Source organism: Hypoxylon fragiforme (genome assembly GCF_022984875.1).
Source record: "Hypoxylon fragiforme strain CBS 206.31 chromosome Unknown GGS25scaffold_5, whole genome shotgun sequence".
In the NCBI taxonomy this organism is placed as follows: Eukaryota; Fungi; Ascomycota; class Sordariomycetes; order Xylariales; family Hypoxylaceae; genus Hypoxylon; species Hypoxylon fragiforme.
Genome location: NW_026054760.1, coordinates 2346745 through 2374563, shown reverse-complemented (window position 1 = coordinate 2374563; position 27819 = coordinate 2346745). Strand labels below are relative to the sequence as shown.

General features: G+C 48.5%; 8 protein-coding genes and 1 non-coding gene across 9 annotated transcripts; 5 read left to right on the top strand and 4 right to left on the bottom strand.

Moving 5' to 3' along the window:
* Positions 1 to 870: 870 nt before the first annotated feature.
* Positions 871 to 2998, top strand: GGS25DRAFT_287690 (MFS general substrate transporter). Its single transcript, XM_049257529.1, has 4 exons — positions 871 to 1440; positions 1505 to 1768; positions 1833 to 2232; positions 2289 to 2998. Exons 1-4 carry the CDS (start codon positions 963 to 965, stop codon positions 2902 to 2904), a joined length of 1758 nt encoding a protein of 585 aa, XP_049116841.1. The 5' UTR covers positions 871 to 962; the 3' UTR covers positions 2905 to 2998.
* Positions 2999 to 3468: 470 nt separating this feature from the next.
* Positions 3469 to 7248, bottom strand: GGS25DRAFT_287640 (acetyl-CoA synthetase-like protein). The gene is made up of 3 exons (XM_049257528.1): positions 6500 to 7248; positions 6284 to 6438; positions 3469 to 6218 (listed from the first exon to the last, which is right to left on the bottom strand). The coding sequence occupies exons 1-3, from the start codon at positions 7020 to 7022 to the stop codon at positions 3678 to 3680; spliced, it is 3219 nt and encodes a 1072-aa protein (XP_049116840.1). The 5' UTR covers positions 7023 to 7248; the 3' UTR covers positions 3469 to 3677.
* Positions 7249 to 8158: 910 nt separating this feature from the next.
* On the bottom strand, positions 8159 to 9383 carry GGS25DRAFT_491262 (ribosomal protein S14). Its single transcript, XM_049261080.1, has 4 exons — positions 9256 to 9383; positions 8958 to 9181; positions 8763 to 8862; positions 8159 to 8690 (listed from the first exon to the last, which is right to left on the bottom strand). The coding sequence occupies exons 2-4, from the start codon at positions 9017 to 9019 to the stop codon at positions 8682 to 8684; spliced, it is 171 nt and encodes a 56-aa protein (XP_049116839.1). The 5' UTR covers positions 9020 to 9181; positions 9256 to 9383; the 3' UTR covers positions 8159 to 8681.
* Positions 9384 to 9413: 30 nt separating this feature from the next.
* Positions 9414 to 11057, top strand: GGS25DRAFT_491261 (disulfide isomerase). The gene is made up of 2 exons (XM_049261079.1): positions 9414 to 10286; positions 10345 to 11057. The coding sequence occupies exons 1-2, from the start codon at positions 9776 to 9778 to the stop codon at positions 10947 to 10949; spliced, it is 1116 nt and encodes a 371-aa protein (XP_049116838.1). The 5' UTR covers positions 9414 to 9775; the 3' UTR covers positions 10950 to 11057.
* Positions 11058 to 11846, bottom strand: GGS25DRAFT_491260 (heat shock factor binding protein 1-domain-containing protein). The gene is made up of 3 exons (XM_049261078.1): positions 11543 to 11846; positions 11390 to 11480; positions 11058 to 11285 (listed from the first exon to the last, which is right to left on the bottom strand). The coding sequence occupies exons 1-3, from the start codon at positions 11585 to 11587 to the stop codon at positions 11197 to 11199; spliced, it is 225 nt and encodes a 74-aa protein (XP_049116837.1). The 5' UTR covers positions 11588 to 11846; the 3' UTR covers positions 11058 to 11196.
* Positions 11847 to 11998: 152 nt separating this feature from the next.
* On the top strand, positions 11999 to 14833 carry GGS25DRAFT_491258 (uncharacterized protein). The gene has a single exon (XM_049261077.1). The coding sequence runs from the start codon at positions 12166 to 12168 to the stop codon at positions 14749 to 14751; it is 2586 nt and encodes an 861-aa protein (XP_049116836.1). The 5' UTR covers positions 11999 to 12165; the 3' UTR covers positions 14752 to 14833.
* An 872-nt stretch (positions 14834 to 15705) lies between these two features.
* Positions 15706 to 15777, bottom strand: GGS25DRAFT_t61. Its single transcript has one exon. It is a non-coding gene; the product is annotated as a tRNA-Ala (tRNA).
* Positions 15778 to 22472: 6695 nt separating this feature from the next.
* On the top strand, positions 22473 to 24340 carry GGS25DRAFT_287492 (uncharacterized protein). The gene has a single exon (XM_049257527.1). The coding sequence runs from the start codon at positions 23022 to 23024 to the stop codon at positions 24132 to 24134; it is 1113 nt and encodes a 370-aa protein (XP_049116835.1). The 5' UTR covers positions 22473 to 23021; the 3' UTR covers positions 24135 to 24340.
* A 534-nt stretch (positions 24341 to 24874) lies between these two features.
* GGS25DRAFT_491246 (uncharacterized protein) lies at positions 24875 to 26278 on the top strand. Its single transcript, XM_049261076.1, has 3 exons — positions 24875 to 25252; positions 25307 to 25387; positions 25622 to 26278. The coding sequence occupies exons 1-3, from the start codon at positions 24931 to 24933 to the stop codon at positions 25639 to 25641; spliced, it is 423 nt and encodes a 140-aa protein (XP_049116834.1). The 5' UTR covers positions 24875 to 24930; the 3' UTR covers positions 25642 to 26278.
* The last annotated feature ends 1541 nt before the right edge of the window (positions 26279 to 27819 follow it).

The following is a 27819-nucleotide window of genomic DNA, read 5'->3' as shown; positions in this document are numbered from 1 at the left end:
TACCTACATAAGTATTCATCAAATCAGGTTATCCCAGCACTAAGATTTCCATTTCTATGGGTCCTTCTATGTAAGAATGGCTGTAACAGTGGGACAAGACCCCTGAAAGTTGCGGCTCGATGGCCCACTTAAAACTGTAGTCGATAAACCCATGCACAGACATGCAGCCATCATCGAACGTGTTTCTCTAGCATTCAAATTTCAAACTCTTAACACCACTTTTTCTCTTTTTCTACCCTCATCACTATCATCATCTTGCCACTGGTCATTTGTTTGTTGAGTTATGGAATCTTGTAACCCTTGTTTGATTGTATTCATCTTTATTATGATCAGGTTAAATGTCGACCTCGAATTGCTCTGACAATCAACAAAAACCATTCCATTAATATGGTCCCGTCCTCGAAGGCAACCCGTGTGGCCCCGAGCTCACGGTCCCGGCTATGTGGATCCTTCACAACACCGAGATTCGCCGAGTCATCTCCCATACGGTTACTATATGTAGCTATATTTAAAATATTTACTCGAGTCGCGCCCAAAAGAATCCACGAAAATCCATGCATTTTAGCCCTGCCTAAATCCAGCTTTGCCATCTTCAATAATCGACCTATCCCATCACCCGTAACAATGGGGACTTACTTAGATGGGAAGTCTTGTAGATCCGCCACCGGCCTACTTCCTCTACAACTTCCTCAAACTTCTATTACCCTAGCCATAACCTCGGCCAATGAGACACCTTACCCAGAGAGCCGGTTGAGGTTGGCCGAAGTTCATGGGTAACTAGTACAAAACCTGGAGCTCAGTAGATGATTCCTTTCTCTTATAAATAGGATGGGGCCTCCCCCTGACTTCTCTACCGAGAGTCCATTTTCTCTCTGCGATTAACTCTCATAGAAATAGACCTTTTCTTTCATTCCTTTCCTCACCTTAATTTACTTGGAGGATTTAATAATTACTTCGTCATCATGGAAGACACATCTAGTGAGTCTAATGACAACCAAGAGCCAGTCAAGTACGGAGCTATCGTTCCTGCTTCACTGGCTCGCCATCCTACGAACCCCTTAGCCCGTAATTCTACCAAGGAGACTATTCGGGACCCGCAGTTGGACGTCAATTTACCATACCGAACACTGTCCAACGATGCCAACCTTTCCGAATACACCACAGAAACGGCGACTGGAAACATACCTGGTCCTATAGAACCAGATGGCGAAAATCGCTACAAACTCGTCACCTTTCTCCCAAATGATCCTGAGAACCCCAAGAACTGGTCCAAGGGATACAAGTGGTACTGCACCATGGTCGTTGCCGCCACTTGCTTTGTCGTAGCATTCTCATCCAGCGTCATCACACCAGACATTGCAGATGTAGCTGAAGAATTCGGTGTCAGCGAGGAGGTAGCATTACTCAGTATTTCGCTATTCGTCGTTGGGTTTGGAGTTGGTGAGTAAAACCAAAGGGAAAAGAAAAAGGGGCGACCTTAAGACAGCTACTAAACATCTAACAGGGCCCATGATCTTCGCTCCTCTATCTGAAGTCTATGGTCGACGTATTATCTACGGAACAACGCTATTAGTTGCGGTGATTTTCATCATCCCCGGTGCTCTCGCGAAGAATATTGCAACTCTCCTAGTCGCTCGAACCATTGACGGAATCGCCTTTTCTGCACCCATGACACTCGTTGGTGGCACCTTGGCGGACCTATGGAGGTCTGAGGAGAGAGGTATTCCGATGGCTGCTTTCTCGGCGGCCCCCTTTATCGGTCCTGCAAGTAAGCATCTATCATAGCTAAACTTGTCCCGAGTCCCTTTTCACTTGCTAACACGTGGAAATAGTCGGTCCCCTAGTTGGCGGTTTTTTATCCGATGCTGCCGGTTGGAGATGGCTATATTGGATTCATCTAATCTTAGCCTTCATCGTTTGGGTTCTAATCACATTCACCGTGCCCGAGACTTACGCTCCGACGATCCTTGCGAAAAGAGCTAAGAAGATGCGCGAGGAAACCGGTATCCCGGACTACGTTACCGAAGAGGACATCGACAAGAGACCCTTTGGCGAGCGGATGCGCATCTTTTTGATCAGGCCTTTCCAACTTCTTTTCGGCGAACTCATCGTCTTCCTGATCAGTCTATACATGTCCGTGCTCTACGGCTTGCTGTACATGTTCTTCGTCGCCTTCCCCATTATTTTCCAGCAAGGCAAGGGATATTCTGCCGGCATTACAGGTCTTATGTTGTAAGTTTCCCTCGGTTTAACGGTCGCTTGGCCCTGATCGCTAACACAGACCCAAGTATCCCTCTTGCAGTAGGCGTCGTCTGCTCGGCCTGTTGCGCCCCTCTCGTCAATGACCATTATCGTAAGCTCATCGCAAAGCACAACGGTCTTCCCCCACCGGAACTCCGTCTCATTCCCATGATGGCCTCCTGTTGGTTCATCCCCATGGGCCTGTTCATCTTCGCCTGGACTTCATACCCACACCTCTCCTGGGTCGGACCCGCACTCGGCGGTTTCCCCGTGGGCTTCGGCTTCATCTTCCTGTACAACAGCGCCAACAACTACCTCGTCGACGCATACCAGCACCAAGCCGCATCAGCGCTAGCAGCCAAGACGTGCATCCGATCATTCTGGGGCGCGGCCGTCGTGCTCTTCACCGAGCAGATGTACGCGCGCCTCGGCTACGAATGGGCCAGCACCCTCCTCGCCTTCATCAGCCTAGCCTGCTGCGGTATCCCCTTCCTGTTCTGGATCTACGGCGCGAGGATCCGACAGAAGAGCAAGTACGCGTACGCGGGCGAGGACGACGAGAAGATTGCGAACGCGAGCGAGGGCGTTGGTCCTGTCGTCAGGGAAGACGACGAAGAGGATCAGGACCTTAGACGCGCTAGGAGCTACGTTAGTAACCCCTGAGCGCGGGATTAAGATTTGATACGATTCACACGATGAATCGGTTTAATATCTACATTTTTTTCTGTTACCCGATAGAGGCATAGAGAAATGGACTCTCTTAGTTGGGCGGTCCAATGTTATAGGGGCTGGTTTGACTATATGCCGAGTCAGCGGCATCGTGGCGTGGCAGTCACCCGGGCAGTCTTCACATGATCTGGGCTGCTCTTAAGGTTGGGAAAGAGTGTAACGAAGATATAAAATCGACATGCTTGGGAGGATATAGGTGTATGTCGGCGTTTTTTCTTTTGCGGAAGATCGATTATAGACGGGGATTATCTTCCGCTAGAGAGGCAAGGGGCACCCCATGACGAATCAGGGAGACAATAACACGATTGCCATGTCTTATATGATATGATAGAAGATATATGGGTTGGGGAGGGGGTGTCCTTCATCACTGAGATACCATGGTCAGTCACGTTGCGTTACTTATTAGACTAGTCGCGCAGATGCGCCGTATAGATGGACGGCATGATATATGCATATAATAGAATAATGGAAGAGTGGTTTTACCTATCTGGAGTGTTACGTACTTCACAGTGAACCTACGACGATCTCATGATGATCATATAGGTAATACCACCTGTCCAGGGACTTATACATGTAACGATTAGCATAGTTGCTTGTATTTTTCAAGTTACAAACGTTACTTTACAACATTGCCCACCCATCTGTCCTGCCATCCCTTCATCTACAGATACATACCTAAGTAGATCTTATAAACCCCCATTCATCACTCAAAACCCCCACCGATCAACCCACAACTTCATCCACTCCGTATTGACCGGCTTCATCGCGCTAGCCGTCAGGCTCGCCCTCAGCGTGTTATCAACCTGCCACGTATAATCGTCTTCTCCCCCCCCACCACCATTCTCATGCCCATTCACACGCTTCCCATTACCGTTAGTAGTAGTCGTAGGAGGAATAAGCGACCTATAAAAATCCACCAGCTTGACCGCCGGGTTCTCCTCCGCGGGCCTCTTGCGCGCAGCCGGGTCGTGGGCGCTGCGCTCGAGCGCCTCGATCCAGTCCTCGAACGGCACGACCTCGTCCGCGATGCCCTTTTCCTGGAGCGCGGGGAGCAGGGACTCGAAGGTCACGGGGCGCGGGTTCACGAGGTTGTACACCTTTGCGCCGTCGACAGCAGCGGCGGAGGAGTCCTTGCTGCTGTCGCTCCCGCTCCCGCTCCCACTGCTATGCACGACATCGTCCACAACCTCCAGGATGACCCGGCTCAGCTCGTCGACAGGCACCCACTCGACCCGACTGCTCGACCCCAGCGTCCGCGGCAGCCTGCCAAGAAACTTGGCGCTCCGCACCAGCGACGGGAACCACTCCCACTCGTTCCACCTGCCCCCCAGCTCCACGGGGCCCGCCACCTGCCCCACCCGCAGCACCGCGGCCTTGCGCCCCGTCGCGCGCGCGTAGCTGTCGAGCAGCCGCTCCCCCACGTACTTGCTCCGCGCGTACCCCTGCCTCAGCACCAGCTCCGCCGGATCGGCCAGCACGGCCTCGGGGACGAGCCGCGCGCCGCCCATCGCGGCGGAGATGCTCGAGACGAAGAAGACGGGCGGGCGGTGGCGCGCGCCGTGCGCGAGCTGCAGGAGGTTCGCGAGCCCCGCGATGCTCGGCTCGAAGGACTTGAGCGGGAGCAGGAAGTTGACCGGCCACGCGTTGTGCAGGATCGCCGTCGCCTCGGCGGCAAGCGTGCTGTAGTCCCTGTGCGGGAGCCCGAGCCTCGGCGCGGAGAGGTCCGGGGCGGCGAGGAAGACGACGCGGCCGGAGGCTGTGTCGGCGGGGGGCAGGCCCCGCGACTTCAGGGCGGAGGCTTGCTTGGCGGGGGCGTCGGGCCCGCGGTTGAGGCAGAAGATGCGGCGGACTTGGGAGTCTGGGAGGGCTTGGAGAGCGGCGAGGAGGTAGGTGCCTAGGGAGCCGGTGGTGCCGGTTAGGACGATGGACTGCGCGGAGCGCGTGGGGGTCACGAGGGAGACGTATTTGTCGAGGATCTCGGCGACGCCGCCGTCGGGTAGGTCGCCGCTGCCGATACCGCCGTCGCCGGAGAGGAAGGCGGAGAGCGTGGCGGCGAGCGAGTCTGCGGTGGTCGAGCTGTACATGAGCCCGATGTTGATGCCGCGCAGCGTCTCCTCGGGGACGCCGTAGTTGCGCAGCGCGGCCTTGAGGCGGGAGATGGTGATGGTGACGCCGTTGGAGTCGAGGCCGCGCGCGAAGACGTCGGTGTCGGGGCCCACGTCGGCGTTGTCGAGAGCCTGCTGGAAGAGCTGCGTGAGCACGGGGGCGAGGGCCTCGGGCGCCAGCGATGTGATGGGGCTCAGGTCGGAGACCAGGATGCCGCTCTCGACGCGCTCGTACAGCGCGTCGATCTCGGCCTCGTACGCCTGCAGCGTGAGCTGGCGCTGAATGGTGCCCTTGCCCGCGCGCAGGAAGGGCTTGCTCTTGGTGGTGAAGAGGACGAGCTCGCGGGGGATCTGGCCGAACTTGGGGGAGCTTTGGTTGGCCTCGTGGATCTTGGGCCACAGCGTTTCCAGCGCGTTGTGATACTCCTCGTCGGTGGAGGGGACGAGGTGGTCCTGCAGCTCGACGAGCAGGCAGAGGCGGAAGCGGTGGGAGCCGCCCACGATGACGCCCTTGACGTCGGGGTGCGAGCCAAGGACCCCCTCAAAGTCGGAAGGGTCCATCTTGTAGCCGTTGGCCATGGCGACCCAGTTGTCTGTGCGGCCGCGGAAACGCCACCACCCGGGCTGGCCCGGGACAGGGGCGAAGAGGTCCTTGGTGCGGTATTCTCCCTCCAAGTCAGGGTAGGAGCGGAAGAAGGAGTAGAGACGGTCGATAGCTTCCGTCTTGGGGAAGACGAGCTCATAGAGCCCGGGGAAAACCTCCTCCATCCGTTGACCGACGTCGACGAACCGGAGCGCGTCCCAGTTCGTGCTGTCGGCCGAATAGTCCATGTGGTGCAGGGCGCCCTCCGTGCTCCCGATGAGACTATAGAGGTGTGGTGTGATTTTGGCGAGCTGGGCGCCAAGTACGGGGTTGATGGGCCCGCCGACATAACCTATATGCTTCAGTCGTGAAAGTACCTCGACGCCAGGAGGGTAGTTGAGCATGTTCTCGATAGGCACGGGAGGGCAGATCATGCTATTAGCACCTGTCCAGTTGATCACGGCGGTAATGTTGACTGGAATGATGGGCAGATCTGGGTGCATCAGGATCGACGTCGAGTCGGCATGTAGCGCGATCATCGTAATGTACATGGCGCCGGCCTTAGGAAGTTAGAGAACAAGCTTCTCCTCATAGAAGAGATGGATATGATAAGCTTTAAACTTACATGTGATTGCGACCCAACGACGAGAACGTCGTGGTTAGCAAGAGTACTGCATGTCGGCCTCTCCGCAACGACTCCAGGAGGGAGAACACCCTCCTCTAAGGGTGAGAACAGATTCTCAAAGTGTTCGTGAGTCCACCAGATTGGCTTCGGATGACCTGTTACGTACGTGTGAGAACATTATCAAAATAAATACTAAACAAATTGATCTCTTCTGACCTGAAGTTCCAGATGTATGTAGACCCATAAATCGCTTCTTCCTGATATTCTCAAAGCTTTCGTCGAAGGGGTAGTCCGGAACAGGTTCGGGTGATATAATGTCTTCGAGCAACAGCCCCGGCCGAGCCTTGACAATCTTGCTGGCCTTGCCGATGAGCTCCGCCAGAGTTTCGGATGACTCGGGCCCATAGAACATGTGCTTGGCCCCGACGGAATCGAATAGTCGGAGGTTCGCAGAGACCCGGTTATTCAAGGACGGGAAAACCACGACCTTGCCGGTCTTCATTGCCGCTATAGCCCATACTATGTAACGAATATCGCTCTTGGACATCCATATAAACGTCTCCTCGGTCGGATCAAGGTTCTCGGTAAGAAACCAGGCAGCCCGGTTGACGGCATTGTCGAGAAGAGCGAATGTGATTTCGATGGGATCACGATCTGGAAACCCAATCTTAAAAGGAGGACGGGTTTGATTTATCCTCCTTTTTATTACATTAGGAATCAGCTCATGGAAGCCAGCCATAGTTTACGTGGTTGGGATGCAACGAGAGCTGTGGGCTGTAAGCTGTGAGGGCATATGACGGGGGTTATTAAGCTGAGAGACCACGAGCAACTCTCTCCTCTCCAAATAAAGAAGCAACGGCATTATTTCGACCTAATTATATCCCTTTCTATGGGAAGGTGGCAACCACCCCCTTTCCTTCGAAATGTTCTTTGTTGTATCTCTTTCATTTACTTGTGAACGAACTGGAAGCAAACAGGCCCCCAATCCTTCCGCTACGTGCTAGGGTAGTATGCATCTAGTACCCCTTACAGATATGTACGAAGTAACACAGCAAATAACCCTAACAAGTATACTAGGAATGATTGGGGCCAACTTCCGCGTGGGATTCTTGTCTAGGATTCAAACATAGTAAGTCATTATATGGATACATGTAGTCTTTCTACAGTAGCTCGGATAGATGCCGACACTACATAAGGCCCCTGTACATCTTCAATGTTACTATGTAGGTACAGTTAAAAGGCAGCAAATCAAATGAAAGCAAAGGTTTAGAATAACTTACACAAAGGTCGATGGTAACTAAGGATGATGAAATGGAATATAATCTTAGACTCACCGCCATGCTTAGGTAGTTACAGTACCATTCCATAAGGCATAAGTGGTGGAACGTGAGAACACAATAAGGTGATAGGCATATGGTCCAACGAGACTCTCGAAGATCTGTTGCGGATGCATGCGTGAGGAATAATGCAACCTGTAGTAGTGTTGGCTTTGTAGGATGTAAGCAATGGAACGGTTATATCGCGGAAATAATTACCTCAAGTGTCCATTTCACATGCAGTGACAAGATACAACTTACAGGTAGGCAAATTAATTCTTACATATCTACCTATCCAGCTGCCCAGATAGGTAAGGAACTTGACGAAGAACTGAGGTTGACCAAGATTTGGTACGATGGGTAAGTTGACTTAGCCGGCGCTGATCTTGAAAGGGAGCTTATGGAGACCTAAGCTCGGTCAAAAGGTGTTTACTTTTGGATAGTTACATGTACGTGGAATGCCTTTTGAGATATGTCATCGCCGCATACATACATGTAGAGTAGTAGTAGGACCTACTTACAAGGTACCAAGGTAATTATGTGTTAGAGAACCTTGGAATATCCGTGTAGGTAATAACGTAGTGATCCAATAAAGCCATTTGGATATGCATTGCTCGTATAAGGGAGAACTAGAATTATCCGGCCAGATTTATCGTCTCATTCTCAACGTTAGCATTACCGAATATATCATGACCCTACCTACACCTACGCCTACGCCTACTGATGAAGTCCCTAGGTAATCCTTAATAGCATGAGGCCTTCGTCAAATGAGACCGAAGGTGCTGCAATACCAAAGATAATCACGTTCGCATTTTCGCACAGGATCGCATAGAATTAATTTATGCTCGAATTCTCGTAGGCATTGTCGTGGTGGTCTAGTTGTCTAGTCGAACTGAAGAGCCGCATTTGCTCATTCCTCCTCCACGCGCAAGACCCGTGCCGATGCCTATGCCTATGCCTCTCAAGGCAAATGCGTAACCATGTTCCTAATGAAAACCCAACAACTCCATTTCCGCAATCGCGTCGACGACGATGCCTGGCGAGATATCGTGGTAGGAAAAAGTGACTATCCGAAAAGGCGTTTATCGGTGCTAGGTGGAATGTTAGCCTCCTTCATTTCTTTCTTTCTTTATGTTCAATATCGTGGCATGTATCCATCGTACCTTGACAAAGCCAATATCGGTAGACTTCTCACGGAAGCATTGACGGCAGATGTTCAGGCCGTACTTGCGGATCAAACCAGCCTTGTGGGTGCAGACTCGGCTATAGAATATAGTTGTTAGCTATGACAATCACGATATCCCTTGTAATCATAGATCTTTCCTCCTTAAATTGAAAATGGAGGCGAGGCGACATACCAAGATCGAGCGCCCTTGCCGTAGCTGCGCGGTCGCGAGTTCCAGACGGATTCGTGAGACATATTGGCGGTTTTTTATGTTGCGATATTTGGTTATCACGAACGTTCGGTCGGATTCGGGTTGGCGGTTGGTGATGCTGGAAAATGGCTTAGATACAATGGGGAAAAAAGTTTGGCGAGAATTTGGAAGTTTTGGGTTTAGGAAGAGTCGAAATTGTTGTGTGGCTCGCGTAAGGGTTGCAGGGGTCAGTACCTAGTACTACATACCAGTAAGGTTAGAGAGGTACATTGCTACTTACTTACCTGCCCCTAGCCCCGAAGAATTAGCGTCAAGTTAGAGTTGTAAGCTTTGACCACATTAAGTTGTAAGTGAGTTCGTTCCGATGTTATCGATAAGCAATTGATTTTATCCAGGCCAAGGTTCCAGGTTTATTAGTAAGTCAGTAAGCTACCTAAGGTTAGGTTAGGGGTATGATGCCACTATCTGCCCGCATCTATCTATCTATCTGCCTATCTATCTACCTACCCTGGGTAGTACCTTGAATGCAAAGTGGCATCTTCTACATAGTGCATACCTCTACACTTTGTATTTCAAAGCATTCATTGATTGCTTGCTTGCTTGTCTACTTTTCAACGCGTTCAAGTTACGGCGAGATAAAACAATTACTTGCGTACCCAATCCTTTTTCTTTTTTTTATATAGATCGATCACATTATTTCTCTACTATCTAATTCCCCTATCGCCCTGCATATCTATTTTTGACCCGTGCGGCGTTATACATTCATAATCCCGAAGGAGAAAAAAAAAAGAAAAGGAACCATGGTTCTTGTCAAGAGCTTCGTGCTCGCCGGCCTTACTGCCGTTGTAGCAGCCAAGTCTGCTGTCCTCGACCTTATTCCCTCCAACTTTGACGATGTCGTCCTTAAATCAGGAAAACCTACTCTTGTCGAATTCTTCGCGCCTTGGTGCGGCCACTGCAAGAACCTCGCCCCCGTCTACGAGGAGCTAGCTCAAGTTTATGCCACATCTAAAGATGTCCAAATCGCTAAGGTAGATGCTGATGCGGAGAGAGACCTGGGAAAGAGATTCGGCGTCCAGGGGTTCCCTACCCTCAAATGGTTCGACGGAAAAAGCGCCAAGCCTGTTGATTATGATGGCGGTCGAGATTTGGAAAGCTTTACCAAGTACATTTCGGAAAAGACTGGCGTCAAGGCTAAGAGAAAGCTGGAGCTGCCTAGCCAGGTGAACATGTTGACCGACACCACCTTCAAGGAAATCATTGGAAGTGACAAGAATGTCCTTGTTGCATTCACCGCTCCTTGGTGTGGCCGTACGTTATCCAGCCTTCTACTATATTAAATCTTAGTTATGCTAACAATGGACATTAGACTGCAAGGCTTTGGCCCCTACCTGGGAGACTCTGGCTGAAGACTTTGTCAACGAGCCCAATGTCGTTGTCGCCAAAGTCGATGCTGAGGCTGACAACAGCAAGAAGACTGCCGGCGAGCAGGGCGTTTCTTCTTATCCGACTATCAAATTCTTCCCCAAGGGCTCGACCGAAGGCGAACTCTACTCCGGTGGCCGAACCGAGAAGGATCTCGTTTCTTTCCTCAATGAAAAGACCGGTACTCACCGTACCCCTGGCGGAGGCCTTGATGCCACCGGTGGCACTATCGATGTCTTGAACCACATCGCTCTGAAATATGCCGCTGGCACTGAGAAGCTGGCCGACCTCATCGCCGAGGCCCAGAAGGCTGCCGCTGATCTAGCCGAGGATGCGCAGTACAAGTACGCGCAATACTACATCAGGGTATTCGACAAGTTGTCGCAGAATGAGGGCTACATTGCGAAGGAGGCAGCTCGTCTTGATAAAATCATTAGGAAGGGTGGCCTAGCTCCCTCCAAGCTGGATGAGCTGCAAGCCAAGAACAACATCCTCAAGCAATTCCTCCAGAATGTTGCAGATGAGGTTACCGGAAAGGACGAACTATAAACTTCTCAGGTAGAAGAAACGTTGATTTGGCATTTCTGTAACGAATAACGAAAGCAGCAGCAGCCTAAATTAAAGAGGCACATCATTGTGTAAAACCACATTGGACTTGTTACTCAGTCCTGGTCATGCATGTTCCATGTGTTACTTCCGAACTCCCCTAAACCTCCGTGACGCCATGCAATGCTCAGAATGATTACCACCGTATTTCCTCCCTTTGTGTACCTAGGTAGTATGCATTATGCATTCACTAGGATTTCGATGGAGAGCTGTTAGAGGGGTCGTCGCCGGCTCGAAGGGAGGACTCGAGGTTGTCGATGCGCTTAGCCATCTCATCCACTGTAACCCAATTAGTACCTATCCAATATATTACGTAGTACCCTGAGGGTGGCTGGGCAGCCCAGTGTAAGTGTTACGCGCAGATATATGTAGGCAGTACTTACTCTTAGAGAATATCTCGTTAGAGACTCCATCGAACTTGGTGGACAACGTGTTCAGGAGGTCCTCGATCAAGTTGGACAACTCATCGGCGCCCTAGATAGCGTTAGCCTTAAGCCTCCAGGGGTGTCGCAAAGTAGGTGGGTAGGTAGACTTACGTTGTTGCCCGGCTCCTTCTTCTCGTCAGCCTTCTTGGAAGACATATTGTCGGAATACCAATGTGATGATAAGTGAAGTTGGGATTGGGTTTTGTGTTGCCGGGAATTGATTTAATAGTTTGCGTTTGCGTTTGGAGGTTGGAAGGTTAGTGGATGAAAGAGACCAGTTGCATGCGCAATGCACATGTGTGTAGACAAGTGCTTTGTACCTAGGGTAGATTGAAGGTTTGCGAAAGTAAATAAAAAGTTAAGTTCTGGTAACTAAATGGATTTATCAGTCGCGGCGCGTGAAGGAGCAATGGAGGGCAGCTAATTGCTGGAGTGCAGCTGATCCATACAGTTACGGTATATGCATTAACCCGGTAAATAAATAAGGTCAACTGATTAGTCAGGCGATAAATTCCGAGGTCTCACTTGGCAGTGACACTTTTATTTTAGCGGCGACAAGAGCTTTGAGCCTCGAATATGTTCCTGGCACCTACGACTATACCCGACTATACTGTAAATGCATAATTAATTCATCCCAATCACGAAAATCATACCGTAATAGTTGTACAGTACCAAGTACTCGGGACTATTATTTAGAATTAAAACACAATGGAAATAATATAAATACTTTTGCTATGCCTCAGCCGCAAGATAACGCTCGTGTCATATTCCTCATCATCTTAATATTCTGGCTTGCCACCACTCCAGACTCCGGTCCAGGCCTCATAGCTGGTCCATCGCTAATAAAGAGCCGACTCGCCCGCCAACGACATGCACTCGGAATCCTAAATAGCACCCAATGGGGTGACTTCTCGCCACGCCTTACCGACGACCCCCCAGAGACCGAGGCCAAATATTTAAACCTGACGGGTTTCCGAGAAGAAGATGGCTATGCTTGGGATGACCTTCAACGTTTCAAAGACCGATGCGAGGAGTGGAGTGCGAACGCGGTGGGAATTCCGGAAGTCGCCGAACCTGTATGGCAGAATGCGACGGGAGTAGTACGCGGTTGGTGGCAGAGGATAAACGCAACCACGTCGAGAACCCATGAAAGCTATAACTTGACCGAGATTAGCCCAGGCGTTGCATGGACTGGCTCCAGCTCCGACTGGAGGAGGAATGTTACTGGCACGGAAGGGAAGATCATGATGCGCATAGAGGATATCGAAGATGCTGCGACGGAACCCGAGGAAATAGATAGAATGGTGTTGGAGAAGGCTGAGATCAAAGCTCGGGAAGTGTCCGCAACCGTGAGCATCGATGATATAAAAGGGACTGGGAACAGTTGGGAGATGCGAGTCCACGGTGTCCATTGGCCTCACCGGGGGGTCATGCTTCTGACAACTACGAGCGAGAAATACGCCGGCATCTTCGGTCTACCTCACCTTACCACCCAACCGGATTTCTTCCAGTCTACTCAAGCTCTATTGAACAGAACATTAGACAAGGCGCTTGCGAAGAAAGAGCAACACACTTTCACCGACCAGATCGACCCCTGGAGTTCTAATTTAGATGCGCCGGGTGAAGTTTGGAACCCATCTCCACATTGTGAATACCTGCTTTACGTACAAGTCCATCCTTTGGACCAAGACCTACTAGGGGTGCAACCCAGTCTCACAGGACCGGAAAATGTCGCAAAGGCTATCCACGACATTGAAAATGAGCTTCGTTTCCCTCAAGGAACTGGCCACCGACATATACCACGGCTCCAAATGTCCGCTGTGATATATTCACCTGATTGTGCCTTCTTCCTTGAGACAAAAGGGCCTCCAGCATTTGCGCCGGTTGACGGAAAACACATGCTGGGCGTAAAACAAGAGATTTTCCTCTACGGCGTTACTACGTTCCTCTTGGGTCTAGCATTAATCATCTTCGGGCAACTCCAACTACTCAAGATGCAAATGAGAGAAACTTCTACACCGTCAACATTAGGCCGTGTAAGTTTTCACACTGGATGCATGATGTTACTCGCCGACGGCATGCTCTTCACCGGTTCGGCAGCATGGAGCTTCTCGGCTTCAACAACACTACTCCCATCCTTGGCAGTTACATGCGTCTCGTTTTTGTCCATGACTGTCGAAACATTCTTTCTAGCTGAGATCTACAAAGTACAAGAGCCCGAATGGAGGCGTCAGGAGAGGGAGAGGGAGAGGGAACGGGAACGTCAGAGTAGGGCTAGGCTTGCCCATGTGGTTCCGCCTTCATCTGGGGGTACGCCTACGCGTACTCGTACACCTACACCTACCTCGAATCCAGCAATGACTACTACAAATCTTCCTAGTTCCCGCCAGACTCCTGTAAATAACCCACCTCGTCCTCCAAGGTCGCCCCCAATTATTATTCCATCAGATCAAGACATCGATGCTGAAATCGCCGAGGTTACGAACAATAATAACAATGCCACTCTTCCTGCTCCAGCAACAGCAGCAAATGCTACACCCACCTCCCAGAATATTAGAACACAACTAAGCAACATATTTGGTCGTTTGTTACTCATCGGCATGTGTGTCCTCTTCCTCAGTCTTGCCGCAGCCAGCTGGCGACCCAATCTGCGCGCCACGTATTTCAACATTCTCCTCTTCGCTTATCTCTCGTTATGGCTACCCCAGATCTATCGCAATGTCTACCGCAACTGCCGTAGAGCATTATCATGGCATTTTGTCATCGGGCAGTCCGTGCTGCGCCTGATCCCCGTAGCCTACTTTTATATCTTACCGAACAACTTCGCCTTTGCCGAAACCGACTGGACCGCCTTCATCGTGCTTTCCGGCTGGCTCTGGATCCAGATCTGGGTCCTGGTAGCCCAGTCTATCCTCGGCCCTAGGTTCGGCGTGCCCAAAGGCTTGATGCCCGAGGCCTGGGAGTACCACCCTGTGCTTCGCGAGGACAATATCGAGGCGGGTGGGTTGCCAATCGGACTGGTGTCTACGCCGAGTAGCCCGACGTCACCAGAACGAGTCCGGACAGGTGAGGAAGGGAAAGATAGGAAGAGAACGAACATACATGTCATCGACTGCGCTATCTGCAGGGAGGACCTGGAAGTGCCTGTCGTCAAAGCCGGCGACGACGACCCGACGGCTGGGGGCGTCGCAGGCGTGTTCGCCAGACGCATGTACATGGTTACCCCCTGCCGGCATATCTTCCATAGCGCGTGTCTGGAGGGCTGGATGCGGTTTCGACTGCAGTGTCCTATTTGTAGGGAAGAGTTGCCGCCCTTATAGTTAATTGTGTGTATATATACATGTGGGAGTACTATGGAAGTAGGTAGGGATATTCTAATTATTACATTGTTCCAAAGGACTACTTTACATGTGTACTGTACCTCTGTTGCCTCTGCCTTGATATACTTGTAATCGAATAACGTGAAGTAATGGTAAGAAGTGTTACGACATAGATATCATCCAAGTACAAAGCTTCCACCCCAAAACTATACATTCTCAGTGACTCAGATAACACTGCACATTTTAGTTGGAGGTCAATATCGTCTTCCACCCCATCTCTTGCTAGGTATCCAACTCTCCTTCTCGGCGCTCTAGAGCAACCTCTTCCCCAGCTCGGGCATCATTAAACACCATAGACAGTTAATTTCAAATCTACCTCCGTTCTAGGCGCGTGAGCCGCATTTCAAGTACTTGCCTTCTAAGAGGCACGGGGCTTTTTCATAGTATAGTCTTTAGGCACTTATATATATATAGAAGAGGCACCATGAGGCGAGCTTAACAATGAAGGGCATCTAAACTCTATTATTGGGAGATACGGTAGGTACCTCGGAATCGCCGTGCTGGAATACAAACGCCGACGATTCTCACGACCAGAGCAATAATCATCACGCATAGGAACTAAAAATATGAGGACTTTTTTGCCTCTGACATAGGGGAAACCCTAACATTGAATATGACAAATATGTATTGCCTACCTTATTAGAATATTAGTCCTATGTATGCACTTCGACGGTGCAAGCAACGCAGCTACCTATGTTAAGAGCAAACAAAGCATGCATAAGTAGTAGTTGACTCACCATAAATAACAACATTGAATAGTTATGAGGCACTCCAGATGTTTACTCCAGGCATGTTATTGCATCTCATGATCAATTCCCAATTCCCAATTCCCAATTCCCAACACCATCAAAAAAAGTTCAAAATAAAAATAACTCCTCAAAAAGATTATGTCGATGGACGGGCAGGGGATTGAACCCTGGACTTCTCGCATGCAAAGCGAGCACTCTACCACTGAGTTACGCGCCCTTTCCACGTGTTAGGTAGGCACCCAGAATCCAAACTACTACAAATAGGTAGGTAGGAAGTTTGTGGGACTGTCGTCGCCGACCCGGCAGCTACTGTAAGCCGGTGGGGCCTGGTTTGCCTAGGGAGGTAGGAAGGTAAAAAAAATCCGATTGAGATTGATTTCTTTCGCTAGGTACATAGGTGGATTGATGCTTTGGCGGCTTTTATTTTAGTGTATAGTTACGAGTAGTTGCAGTAGTTGTCGTTGTTGCCAAGTCTAGGTAGATAATCGCCTCACGAACAGACAGACAGACACGCCGACATGCTTCAGACACTGGTACCTTTTGCACACAAGTTCTTTCTCCTTACTTTCAATTTCGCCTTACTATTCCTGCTTTAGCTACTATCTAGGGCACTTCCCCCATCTTCCTTCGCGACACTTCATTTCTTCACTTCCTTATTTTTCCTCCTTAAATCCCTATTGGGTAGCCAATCCTCCGGCACCAATCGATCCGATCCAAACTCAACCAACACATCAAACACGCCCACAGATAGCAATTACTGTCTTCTTCTTCTTCTTCTTCATTGATGTCGTCGTGCCTCAAACAAAAAAAAGATTCAAGGGCCCCGAATACTGCGAGGATGGAAATGCCTGCCTGCAGCGAAACCTCTGTAGGATGGGAAATTCAGACGAAACCCAAAAGAAAGCCCCCATAACCTACGGCAAAGCAGCAGCAAGCTCCTCTTCCTACCGAGCCGCACACATGTGTTCGTAAAAAACAAAAAAACGTGGGTAAGTACTGTACCTAGGTGCTATGTATGTAGACAATTGTAGTCCAGCAACCTACCTAACCGGGACGCATGCAAATTTCAGTGTCAAGTGTCAAGACTTCACTCAGCCGCGACAGCAATGCAATGCGTATAAACTCCCAAGGGAGAGTGTCGTTACAAGTCCTGCCATACTACCTAGGTGTCTAGGACCCTAGGTATTTACTTACTGTTTGTTTTAGCCCTTTAATGAGGAACAGGGAGGTTGCGCTTTCTCCCCCTTTGCCCCCTTTCCCCCAAAGCGCACCTACCTATCCAAAGGATCCGTTCGAGAACGTTACTTCTTTCTACTGCCGGGTTTTGCGGGGGTTTCTTTTTTCTTTTTTGATGCAGAGTAGGTAGGTAGGTAGGTAGGTAGACGGGCCGGCAATGTTTCAATGCCGAAAGAAGGGGACATGCAGCAGACAGAGCGGACAGGCTTAGTCGAAAGGAATGAGGCGCAGCTATTCCCAAGCATAGCATGGCAGCACACGTTGCGGCATGCTGCATGCTGTATGCTGCGACTCAAAGATAGATCTGGATAGATAGGATCCGAGTTCGATGCTTCCAATTTTCCATAGCACGTGGATAATTTTGTTTGTTCGGATCGGATACGATGTATGTTTAGATGCTGGCTGGCAAATCGGCTCACGGCTCCGTCCCTTCTGATGGGATCACATTGCCAGAAGCACACAATGAAGAGGCTCAGCTAACAAACAAGCACAGCACATCACTGCCAATTGTCGCCCTTGATTCTTTAAATCTTGCCTAAAAGGAGAGGTATCTTGTAATAGAATATGTAGTGATCCGGAGCTGCACCTAAAGGTACTACTGCCTACCTAGGTAGTTGCCCAGCTAGATCCATAGGGATACCAGGTAGGCGCAAACAACAATATCTAGATCCCGCTGTCGTCACGGAATCTTCTTGTCCCGTTCTTAATCTGCACGCAACTGTCCCTGGCTTGTCTATTATTAGAACGAAGGTTCTTTCTCCAGCCGGCTAGCCGACTTATCGCCGACCCCACGAAGGAGCCCCCTTACGTTGAACTGAGCAAGTGCATATCTCCGACAAACTTCATATTTGCCTACGTACCTTAATGTGAAAACACGAAGCCATCTTCTATCCTACCTTGGTAGGCGATTCGGTTTGGTGGTATTGTGGTATGGTAGTAGTAGGTAGCCAGGTTACGGACCCCAGCCTGACCTAAAGCTCGGTACCTAGGTAGAGCTTACGCACCCAATCGGCTTCAGGTGTCTGTTTCAAACCTGGGGTCTATCTGCGGCTGAGGGCTAGTAATACCATCGCCTTCCTCTTGGCTTATTATTTGCGTATCTAGATTTGAATCTAAGATATTTGCCTTTTGAGATGAGATGTGCGCGGCTAATCACGGCGGCGGCGATGTGAACACCTTTTATAGTAAGCAGGAGCTTCATGGACGGCGACTCAAAGCTCCTGACACTCAAAACTCCGTAAACCAATTTGCCATTGAGGGGGCTACGACTGTGCCTCGAAATAAACACGATAGACACATGTGTGCCAAGATGGGTAGTGTAAGTGCCCACGCGAAGGAAGCTGAGTGAGCTATGTAAGCTGAATGACTTGACTGACCTCGGACTTTATCTACCAAAGAGATTAGTGAGCAAGCCGAGTTCTTACTTCAACGTGTTACCAAGAAAAGACGATCAATGACTCCTCGCACCTGAGTAGGTAGGTACTAGGTAGACACTGCTTGAATCATGGGGATGCTAGATTAGGTGTCTGTAGTTCCGTACGTACGGCGGGATACTTCAAAGCTCGGTGAGTAAGTAGAGTCTAGCGGACTAGGAATGGGGATCAAGAATCCTTAATGCGAGTCTTGGGCGCAGGAACAAACAATACAAACCCATCGAAGGAACGTTTGAATCCGGAGCGTTGAACGCCTATGGTGGATTGTTATTGTGATATGTATCGAGTCTCTTCCTAGTTTCGCTTGAATCAAGTAGCTAGAACCTACCTAGGATTAGTGACTGTTTGTCTTAGACGTCCATGGGTTCATGAGCTTAATTCCCGATAACCGGAAGATCTACGCTATTAGACTCGGACAGTCATAGTCGAGCATCGATTTGCTTCCTTTTGTTGGTTGATCAATTTAAGGCAACGATTTCGTGATTGTCATGAAGAAGTTGCTGATCTCATAGTTTAAGTGAATTGTTACTACTAGTAGTATGTAGTTAGGTGCTAACTGGCTTACAGGTAAGGTTTTCTCTTACTATGTATGCTAGGGTTACCTAGTAGCCCTAATGGACAAGGTTGAGGTAACGTCAATTAGCTCGTGGGATGCATTTTTAGAAATACGATTAGGATTAAGGTTGTGGATCCTAGTACTGGGCTAAAGTTAGCTTGGCCAGATTCGGGAGGAGAACGGCAGTATCTCTCAAAATTATTGGCTGTCTTGGATGGCGGACACCTAAGTGGATCTACTTAGTGACGCCATAACTGTCAAAAGAGAAGGTTGGATCACGCCGTTTCCAAGTATGTATCTAGGTACTAGGTACTAACCTACAATGTACCTAGAAACTTGAACTCTTCCAATCTTGAATCTTGAATCTCGAAGTTTATCATATGTAGGCGAGTATTCTTAGAAACAAGAAATCAAATACCAACCTCGTTGCTACGTACTTAGGTACCTGTTAGTTAAGAATGATAATAAATCTCCTATAATGGAACCTTGTGGCGACCTCATCGGAAGCAGGTTTCGCTTAATTTTGTACTCGCTCAGACGGAAGATTATTCGCGGGTAACTAAGGCAGGTACTTGGATAGATTCAGGCTATTTAGTGGTATACACTTACCTACATGTAGTACTATCATTTCCTTGGCAGAGGTGAAGTTGAGAAACTTCCATTATCGAAGCATACCTACCTATAACAGAATGAGATATAAACATTGATATGCTATGCACGAGCAAATCTGAAGCGCACAAGATCTCAAACGGGTGTTTCGACACGATCGGAAACAATTTGAGGTTAGATCAGACGAAAAACTTAAACAGAGGCGCTGACACTAACGGAATTGCGATAGATATCGTTTCATGGCTGCATGCTATTTGTCTTGATTTGGTGTAGCGAACCAACCTTTTTTTCTGGCAGGGGTGGGATATTCCAAAGATTCAGATCGATGTTTGCCAACCGAATCAAGCAGGCAGAGGAGCAAAAAACCCGGGGGGAAGGATTCGAACGCATTAAACACATTAGTAAGAGGATGCGTACTGTGGATGTAGTTTAGGATGTGAGTACGTAACTCTCCGTGAGGGGAGGGCTATATCATCTTTTGGTAGGGTTAGATATACACAAACGATATAGGTAGGCACCTGAAGTATGTAACCTAGGTTTATTGCCCTCCTGATTTGCGGAAGATTCTCAACACTAATAAGGTAGCGAAGCCGGGAGGGATGGATAGACTCTGAAAGCCGTGATGGCTGCCAAGAAGACCAAAGTCTACGAATGGTCAATCGCCCGGCAACTACGGTTAACAGTGTTGCAATGTCTGATGTGGGTTGTGGCTTTAGGATCTGGTTGGCGGTTTCGCATTTTCGCTTCTTCATATTCTGTTTTCCATCTGATTGCCTTGATATTTCGATCACCCTTCGCCTATAAGGTTCTCGATAGTACTGATCAAATCAGCCTATGTATCAGCCAGACAAAATTATGTGTGTGTGAAAAGCGCCGAATTAGATAGCGCAGAGAATACCAGTATTACCTGTCTTAGTATCTCATTGGATGGCCCATCACGGTGTCGCTCCGGTGGCATGTAGACGGCGGCAACGCAGATCAGTAACAAGCTTGTACCTAGTGAAAACTAGTAGTAATGGATGCAGAGAGGCCAGCTCTTCCCGATGGGGTGTGAAAACAGTTGGCCATATGCAGCTCATGATGTCGTACATGAATAGCCACTATTTTGTCGCTATTAGAAATAAGGCTTTCTGGATACCTACTGACCTACCCATCTCGGCGAATAGCCAGATCTTAAAGGCACGGAGACGTCCTACCTACCTACCTAACTACCTACCTGCCTAGGTAGATATATAATTAAAGAACGGGTTGTGAGACCCGACACAATGTGACAAGGCGGCTTACACGTTTCCGAGTCGTCAACATACATGGACACAGCAGTATAACGAGCGACAGCAGTGGCTGACGTTAGTGGGGTCCGGGGGGTTTCTAGACATTGCAGAAAGCTGACGTTACCAACCTTGGAACGTGTTACTCACGCGGGCAAGCCGCTGTAAAAAAGATGATTTGACTGGACCGCATCGTACGGATTAGGATTCATTGCAGATACTTTAGCCCAGACTGCCTACTCATACAGATGTCATACGTTGAACGACTTTCATTTAAAGGTCCCCATTCATAAACAAAGTGCGAATTGTAAAAAAATACTCTATCCGATTCATCTGTACACATCAACCTACATACATAGTAGCAGGCACAAGTTAGCCTACTATGTAGTCGCCTAGAAAGGGAAGTACAAATCCTTATACATTCATCGCTGGGATTACACTGTGCTAGGTTAGCTTATACGAACTTTTGGCTTGCTAGTTATCCGGTAAATCATCGCCGTAGAGGATTCCCCCGACGGATGGATCTGCTTAACCACCGTAAACCCTAATCCTTCCTACTGCTTGTCGTCTCCCGTGTGTAAGATTTAACCTACCTAGTTAGTGGGCTTTTGGACCCTTAGACGATCGTGACCGGAAATAGAATCGTGTAGAGATCCATTGTTAGGCTCCACTTCACTTTGTTCTGTCTCTCTGTTTCTCTGAGACTCTGCCTCTCTGCCATGTATTGTGCATACATATGTATGCAGGTTAGTTAAGCCCTTTCGACGAATGCTGCCACAGTCGTGAGATAAATATGTGTGTAGGTACATACCAAATGAAGGGGGTGTAAGTTCCAAGTCTCCGGGGATATGATGGCATCATGGCTTTAAAAAAGGCGGCGAAGCTATTTATTTATTTGGCACACCGTTGGCTGAAGACGAACATTAAAGGGAAAAAATAGATTTGCTAAGAATTACATGTGTACGTGCTTAAGGTATGGAGGTCAAGTACCTAGATAGTAGGCATTTAGGTACATATAATAGGTATGATGTAGTCTACTGTCTGTATAATTGGTGGCTATGCTACCGGTTGTCCGGTTTCCACGCCCAACCGCCTGATTATTTCATAGTCAGCCTCCCTGAAGTTTGCTACTCGCAATATGATATCTTTACATAGTACTACTAGTAGTATGATATCTTTTATTAGTATTCATCTTCCTCATACACACAAGTCAAATAAAATATAATAAAAAATATCCTGCTGTACTACTCTACAACTTACACTTACTTACACTTACTTGGAGACTAGTCCTACTTGAGTTATTGTTATTGCCTATCTGCGTGACCTGAGGTCCTGAGGTACCTTAGGTAGGTTGTAACTAAATTCCCATACTCACCTTGAAACATCACATATTAAGCCAATGAAGCCAACGCCGACTAAAACGAATATTCGTCGATCCTACTTACATTGATAGCTGGGCTGGCTTGGGTAGTAAGTAGGTGAACACTTGTCTCGTGCTTTCTTGCTCCATTGCTCCAGATTTCATACAGACACACGGACACAGTATGTGACTAACCTATAATACTCTACCAACAGGTTATTTCATTACTGTATCAATATATGAATGTTTCCATTAAATAACAACCTGGAGGTGTACTATGTAGGTGTGTTATGTAGGTGTATTATGTAGGTGTACTATGTAGTATGTACTATGTAGGTAAGTTTGGGGGGGGCTGTGTGCACCTACCTGTCTACCAAGAAACCCCTCCTAGCTTTTTATTCCAGGGTCTGAAGGCCTGAGAGTTACAACCTTCGCTAAGAGTTCGGTTCCAGTGTTCCAGATTTCCAGGTTCAGGGGAACTCCTAGCCCCTGTCCAAACGATGCTAGGTACTAGGTACTGTACGTAACTACGGTACTACGTAGTAGGTACTAGGTACTCTCAATCCCCCTAGGTTAACTAGTATAGTCCACCCCACCCACACTACCACTAGCTAGTAAGTACCTACCTAGTACTTACCGTACCTTCTCACCACTTATAACACTTCGAACCCACACGGATTCCGAGGAGACATACCATACATACATATGTATGCCACCCACTACCCAACTTCTCTTTATGAGAAAAAAAACAAATACCCTTAACTTTACAACTCCAACTCATTCGACTTTGAATTATATTTCCCCTTAAAGTTCTATCAATTTCTTCTAAAAAGGGCTGGTCTCAAGAATACACATTAGTCGAATCCAACTGATTCAGTTTATACCTCCACTCGTCAACTTACATACTATACTACCGCTACTAAACTTATAAGATATTCCAACCGGCCCACACATAGCGGGTCTTCTACGAAGTATTACACCTTCGATACGAAAGCCGTGATGTCTTTAGAACAGTCACGCCTCTCAACTGGATTAGGTGATACTCGGAGGAAGCCTGCAACTTCTAGAATTAACAAGGATTCCAACGAAACCTCGAGGCATAGCTTTGCATCATTCTCAACTTGTGAAGAAGATTTATCAGACGTGCTCACCGATATGGAGGATCCGTGCTTGGTAGAAGAGGCCACGGTTATGGACGCCCGGGAGGTGACTATCGAGACACCGAAGATACCGGAGAGGAGTGCCCTCAGGACATCAAGGTTCCTCGACGATCTCAAGCTCAACTCGGCCGAGTCGACCGTTGACCCTCACGACATATATCTCTCCTCAGAGGAGGACGCCTCGTCTTCGGCAGATGACTTCTCCGACTACGACTACGACTCGGACACCGATGAGCCTCAGAAATCACCAATTCGACGCAAGAGCCAAGAGGACACTGCGAGAGCTGTCTCCGTGATATTCATTGGAAAACCTTGTGTAGTGGACTTGACGAGTGGCAGAAGATCGGCATCACCTATCAGGAGGCCACGAACTAGGTCTTCTTCCCCCTCTGTCCGCGCAGATTCATTCGAAGGCCGACCTAGCCACCCACCTCGAAAGAGTAGTCTGGCATCCACCATAGACATGCCTAACCGGGACAGCTTATCGTTCCTCAGCCAAGATCCCTTCGCTGCTAGCAACTACAAGTTAGAGGGCAATTCGAAAGAAGCAGCACCGGCCTGCTCTAGCCCCCGAGTCCCCAAAGCCCCGACGGCAGCATTCCACCGGCTCCAGAAGTCCCTTAGTCTAGTTCGGAGACGAAGCCGCCCGAATCTGAAGGACCTCAAGGGTACTTGGGCAGCAGGATCCGCCTCCACTACCAACCTGTCACTCGATTTAGATTTGTCACGCACATCTAGGGAAGAGCCATTATCAGCTTCTACTTCGCCACCGCCGACACCAGCAATCTATCACACCTTGACCACATTAAGTCGCAGGAGTTCGACCCCACGAGTACTTACCAAGCAACCTCCATCGATACAACCCATGTCGCCAGGTCCGATAGGAGCAAAAAGGGGCTTATTGAGCGGCCTCAACATAAATCGACGGCGAAGCTTGCAAATCAAGTCATGAACATTTACACTATTTACAGCCATGACTTCATATTTTCCATTTTCCACTCTGTTAAGAAAAGAAAAGTTGGCGTTGATGAAGCTATGGGTGGCATGAAAGGAGTTACAACACATGGAGTTATGGTTTGAGGATGCATAGTCACTACTGCAAAGGTTGGCGCATGGGTTAGGAGGTTGATTTTTTTGTCTTTTTTTTTTTTTTTTTTTTTTTAATTTATTTCTTTTTCATTTTTTATGGGAATGTAATGATACCCGGGGGTAATGCCTGCTAATGAGCTACGGCCACACGGGTATTGAAAGTTGGAAGCAAGCAATTACAGTATGAAGACTACCGACGCTGATGGGGAAGCTTATGCACCTGGCAGTTCAATTAACGCTGCTAGTATAACTACCTACCTCCTTAGGTACCTGCCTAGTTTAGCAAAAGACGATAGCCTGAGATGAATGATACCACGCTACTATTTTTTTTACTTTTTTTTTTACTTTTATGCACTTTGATCTGACGATGGCTTCCTATGTTGAAGTTTCTATAACATAACTTACTCCTTTTTATGGATGGGAGTGATAAGTAATAAGGTAACATGGTAACTATATCCTAGTTGCTAGTCAGCCTAGTCTAAGTACTTCAATCATCATGTACTAGTACAGACTGTACAGTAGCACGGTAAGATGCTCGTTTCGTCTGAAGTTAGTTGACTTGAGCTTGATCACTGTTTCACTATAACATGCTTCCCCTGTTGGTGATTGGTGAAAATGTGATTTGGAAGATGCTGCCGAGCCTATAATGCGGTGTCTCGATGTCTCGACACAAAAAGTTTCAAAGCTTCCTTCTAGTTTTCTACGGCGCTTCGGCTCCCAGTACAATTTTGGCCTCTTCACGCAACAATTATCTTTTCCTCCTCCCAAATCCCGATAGCGGTACGTTCTATACCCCCGAGTTGAATAGTCCGCTATGCCATTGTCGTCAAAAGATTTTCATAGTACACGTATCGCCACATGCAAGGAACAGGACTAAGGACGCAGAGTGGCCTATCACGACTTTCCATCGCCACATCCCCAGCCAACTCAGAACTTGGCACAACGCACTGCCCATGTTCGTCGTATCTAGAAGCCAAACCTGTGAGTGCCAGCTTCTTGTTTGTTCCTAGCAGAACTAATAAAGTCTACTATGAGATATATACTATGTCGTAGTAACAGTCGTAGTAGAAGGAATCATAGATGCATCAGTGCACATATGTGTCTTTTACCTGCAATGTAAGACCTAACTCTCGTCGCCAACCCTCGTCGTCCAAGTGATGCAAGCGGTGCAGGTAATGACATACCGACCATGCCAACTACCTACCATGATGAACAAACAACAAATACTCACTCACCTACACTACACTACACTACACTACACTACTTTACTTACACCACCCTCGGAATATAGTCACCGAACAATTTTGAGGAAAGTCTCATTCAAGCGTCGGTCTATATTAATGCGCATAGTCCATCTAACCAATCCGTGATGGCGAGTGCCCTACCACATTACCACCTTACCACCACTAATTATCACTAATACCTATGTGGCCTATGTGGTGGGGGGTTCGCGCAATTGCCTACACACATATCTACCTAGTAGGTTAGGCAGTTGGAAATCCTTCGCTGATTCGACGGTCATGCGCATCACGATTCTCATTGGGGGGTTATCTTCACTCCTTCCTCGGAGACCGATGTGTGTCTTATGAGCATGCATCGTTCGCGAAAGATGTACAAAGATGGAAGAAGATGTGCCCATCCACAAACATAGTCGGGCACTAAGATGGATGAACTGACTGACTGACTGACTGACTGACCTTGACCGCCACGCCCGCATCGTCGGAGGCATACATACATACATGTATGTACGACAACTCTATCTAGTCTCTATCTACAAACTAAGTATGTACATGCCTTGGTAGATATTACGCACATCTGTCCCCGGGTTGCTCGAACAGGCTGCGCGACGCGCTAAAGCGACTTTTTTTTAAACAGGAAACTTCCAAGTTGCTGTATCTCGTACTTACCGATTCGATGGTATGCATATGTGCTACATGTACAGTATGTAGGTAGAGGTAATGCATGAACCTAACACGACAGCTCGATAAAGCAAGGGGCAGGGCAGAATTCTCCTAAGTTAAACTAAACCTCCTAAACCCCTAAACGGGACATCAGGTTTAGTGGTCGTGTTAGTTGGCCCCTCCCTCCCTCTCTCCCTCCCGTCGGACGAATCATCTATCTGGAGAGCCCTCTAGGCCTTACACTACGTAGACGCTGAACGGCACATGCATGAAGATTTGGGGGTTTAGATTCCTAGACCCCAAAATCTAACGCGATGAATATTGTCCTATCCATTAACAGACAGGCCTCCCTGCTTACCTAGTAACCAGATCTTAACAGCCGGCTTAATTATTCATCAGATCATATACCACTCAACCAACAGTTTGCGTTGAGTTGAGTAGATGGCGTACTCGTCACTCGGCTTCGTCATATAGACTAGCCATTGATTGATTGACTAATTAATTAATCAATCAAATAAGCTTTCTATCACATCCAAGCTGTTGGATGAACGCGGGCCCGGAAGATGCCAGTCAAATGTCCCCTGATTTCCCCCCCTGATCCCCCCTAAATGAAACAGAGCACGGAGGTGAGATCAAACAGCAGCGTTGAGCTTATCTCGTCGCAATGGACGGCGAGTTTTAGCTGCCTTGCCCCTCCAAATCACTTTTCGCGTCCCCCGCCGCCCGGGTTTCGTGTGAGCTGAAAAAAGTTGCGAAATCGCAAGTCGCAAAGTCGCAAATCATAGGTCAGGTCAGCTGTGGCCTCGCGCATTGAAACGAACAAAAAGTCTTTGCTCCAACTTCGCGCTTCTTAATTCGAGACCGTTTATTCGTCAGCGCTTCTTAGATGTCTCTCAAATGCAGTAGCAGGGAGGAGGGGGGATGACGAAGAAAAGAACCTGGGAGGAAGTCGAAATGGAAGCCAAGCATAATCGATACAACCGCATAGACCATGATCTACGTGCTGCGTGCTGCGTGCTGCGTCCAACGATGATCCCGGTGTCACTAGGCAGCTAAGTACCCTAGAGGTAGAGCCTGTTTACGATACTTTCTTTACTTACTCTACCTACACATTGACTTTACAATCTGTATGTCTTACTTCCATAGCTCTTACATACAAGCATTGAATGTCATGCAAATGTACCTACGCCGCTACGCTCCATTGAAGCCCCCACCGTTTCCTTCCCGTCCCGCCGGAGCGGACTGGCCTGGGGCGGATAACGTTATATGAAACGCATCGCGAACAGACAAAGCTGCACGTAACTATCTGCATACAACGTGCTCTTTCACACGCACGAAGTGTATGATGACATTTGGGATAGAATAGATTCCGTCCTCGCACAGACGATGAGCTAACCTAATCTTGCTCCTCCTCCCTTGCAACCCTACTTTTCTTCAGAGAAAGAGAGAGAGAGACAGAGCATCCCCTGCATGTTTCACCAGATTTCATCTGGGGCGGGAACGTCTAACATAGGTTAGGTGCCTATATATGCGGCCTGCTCTCATGAAGATGGTCCGGCCGGCACGGTCGTCCAGCACGTGGATATGGAGACTGAGATTACCAAAGTCGATCTGAATACATGCCTGGTAGAGATTCTACAGGGCCCT

Excerpts from the sequence above, each read along its gene's own strand:
- GGS25DRAFT_287690 (XM_049257529.1), top strand. The coding sequence starts at position 963 with ATGGAAGACACATCTAGTGAGTCTAATGACAACCAAGAGCCAGTCAAG. Across the intron at positions 1,769-1,832 it reads CCCCTTTATCGGTCCTGCAA|TCGGTCCCCTAGTTGGCGGT; the intron begins GTAAGCATCTAT and ends ACGTGGAAATAG. Across the intron at positions 2,233-2,288 it reads GGCATTACAGGTCTTATGTT|TATCCCTCTTGCAGTAGGCG; the intron begins GTAAGTTTCCCT and ends CACAGACCCAAG.
- GGS25DRAFT_287640 (XM_049257528.1), bottom strand. The coding sequence starts at position 7,022 with ATGGCTGGCTTCCATGAGCTGATTCCTAATGTAATAAAAAGGAGGATA. Across the intron at positions 6,439-6,499 it reads ACATACATCTGGAACTTCAG|GTCATCCGAAGCCAATCTGG; the intron begins GTCAGAAGAGAT and ends CGTACGTAACAG. Across the intron at positions 6,219-6,283 it reads TCGTTGGGTCGCAATCACAT|GCCGGCGCCATGTACATTAC; the intron begins GTAAGTTTAAAG and ends TAACTTCCTAAG.
- GGS25DRAFT_491262 (XM_049261080.1), bottom strand. The coding sequence starts at position 9,019 with ATGTCTCACGAATCCGTCTGGAACTCGCGACCGCGCAGCTACGGCAAG. Across the intron at positions 8,863-8,957 it reads GGCAAGGGCGCTCGATCTTG|CCGAGTCTGCACCCACAAGG; the intron begins GTATGTCGCCTC and ends TATATTCTATAG.
- GGS25DRAFT_491261 (XM_049261079.1), top strand. The coding sequence starts at position 9,776 with ATGGTTCTTGTCAAGAGCTTCGTGCTCGCCGGCCTTACTGCCGTTGTA. Across the intron at positions 10,287-10,344 it reads CACCGCTCCTTGGTGTGGCC|ACTGCAAGGCTTTGGCCCCT; the intron begins GTACGTTATCCA and ends AATGGACATTAG.
- GGS25DRAFT_491260 (XM_049261078.1), bottom strand. The coding sequence starts at position 11,587 with ATGTCTTCCAAGAAGGCTGACGAGAAGAAGGAGCCGGGCAACAAC. Across the intron at positions 11,481-11,542 it reads AGAAGGAGCCGGGCAACAAC|GGCGCCGATGAGTTGTCCAA; the intron begins GTAAGTCTACCT and ends AACGCTATCTAG. Across the intron at positions 11,286-11,389 it reads TAACGAGATATTCTCTAAGA|TGGATGAGATGGCTAAGCGC; the intron begins GTAAGTACTGCC and ends ATTGGGTTACAG.
- GGS25DRAFT_491258 (XM_049261077.1), top strand. The coding sequence starts at position 12,166 with ATGCCTCAGCCGCAAGATAACGCTCGTGTCATATTCCTCATCATCTTA.
- GGS25DRAFT_287492 (XM_049257527.1), top strand. The coding sequence starts at position 23,022 with ATGTCTTTAGAACAGTCACGCCTCTCAACTGGATTAGGTGATACTCGG.
- GGS25DRAFT_491246 (XM_049261076.1), top strand. The coding sequence starts at position 24,931 with ATGTCTCGACACAAAAAGTTTCAAAGCTTCCTTCTAGTTTTCTACGGC. Across the intron at positions 25,253-25,306 it reads CGTATCTAGAAGCCAAACCT|ATATATACTATGTCGTAGTA; the intron begins GTGAGTGCCAGC and ends GTCTACTATGAG. Across the intron at positions 25,388-25,621 it reads ATGTGTCTTTTACCTGCAAT|TCCATCTAACCAATCCGTGA; the intron begins GTAAGACCTAAC and ends TAATGCGCATAG.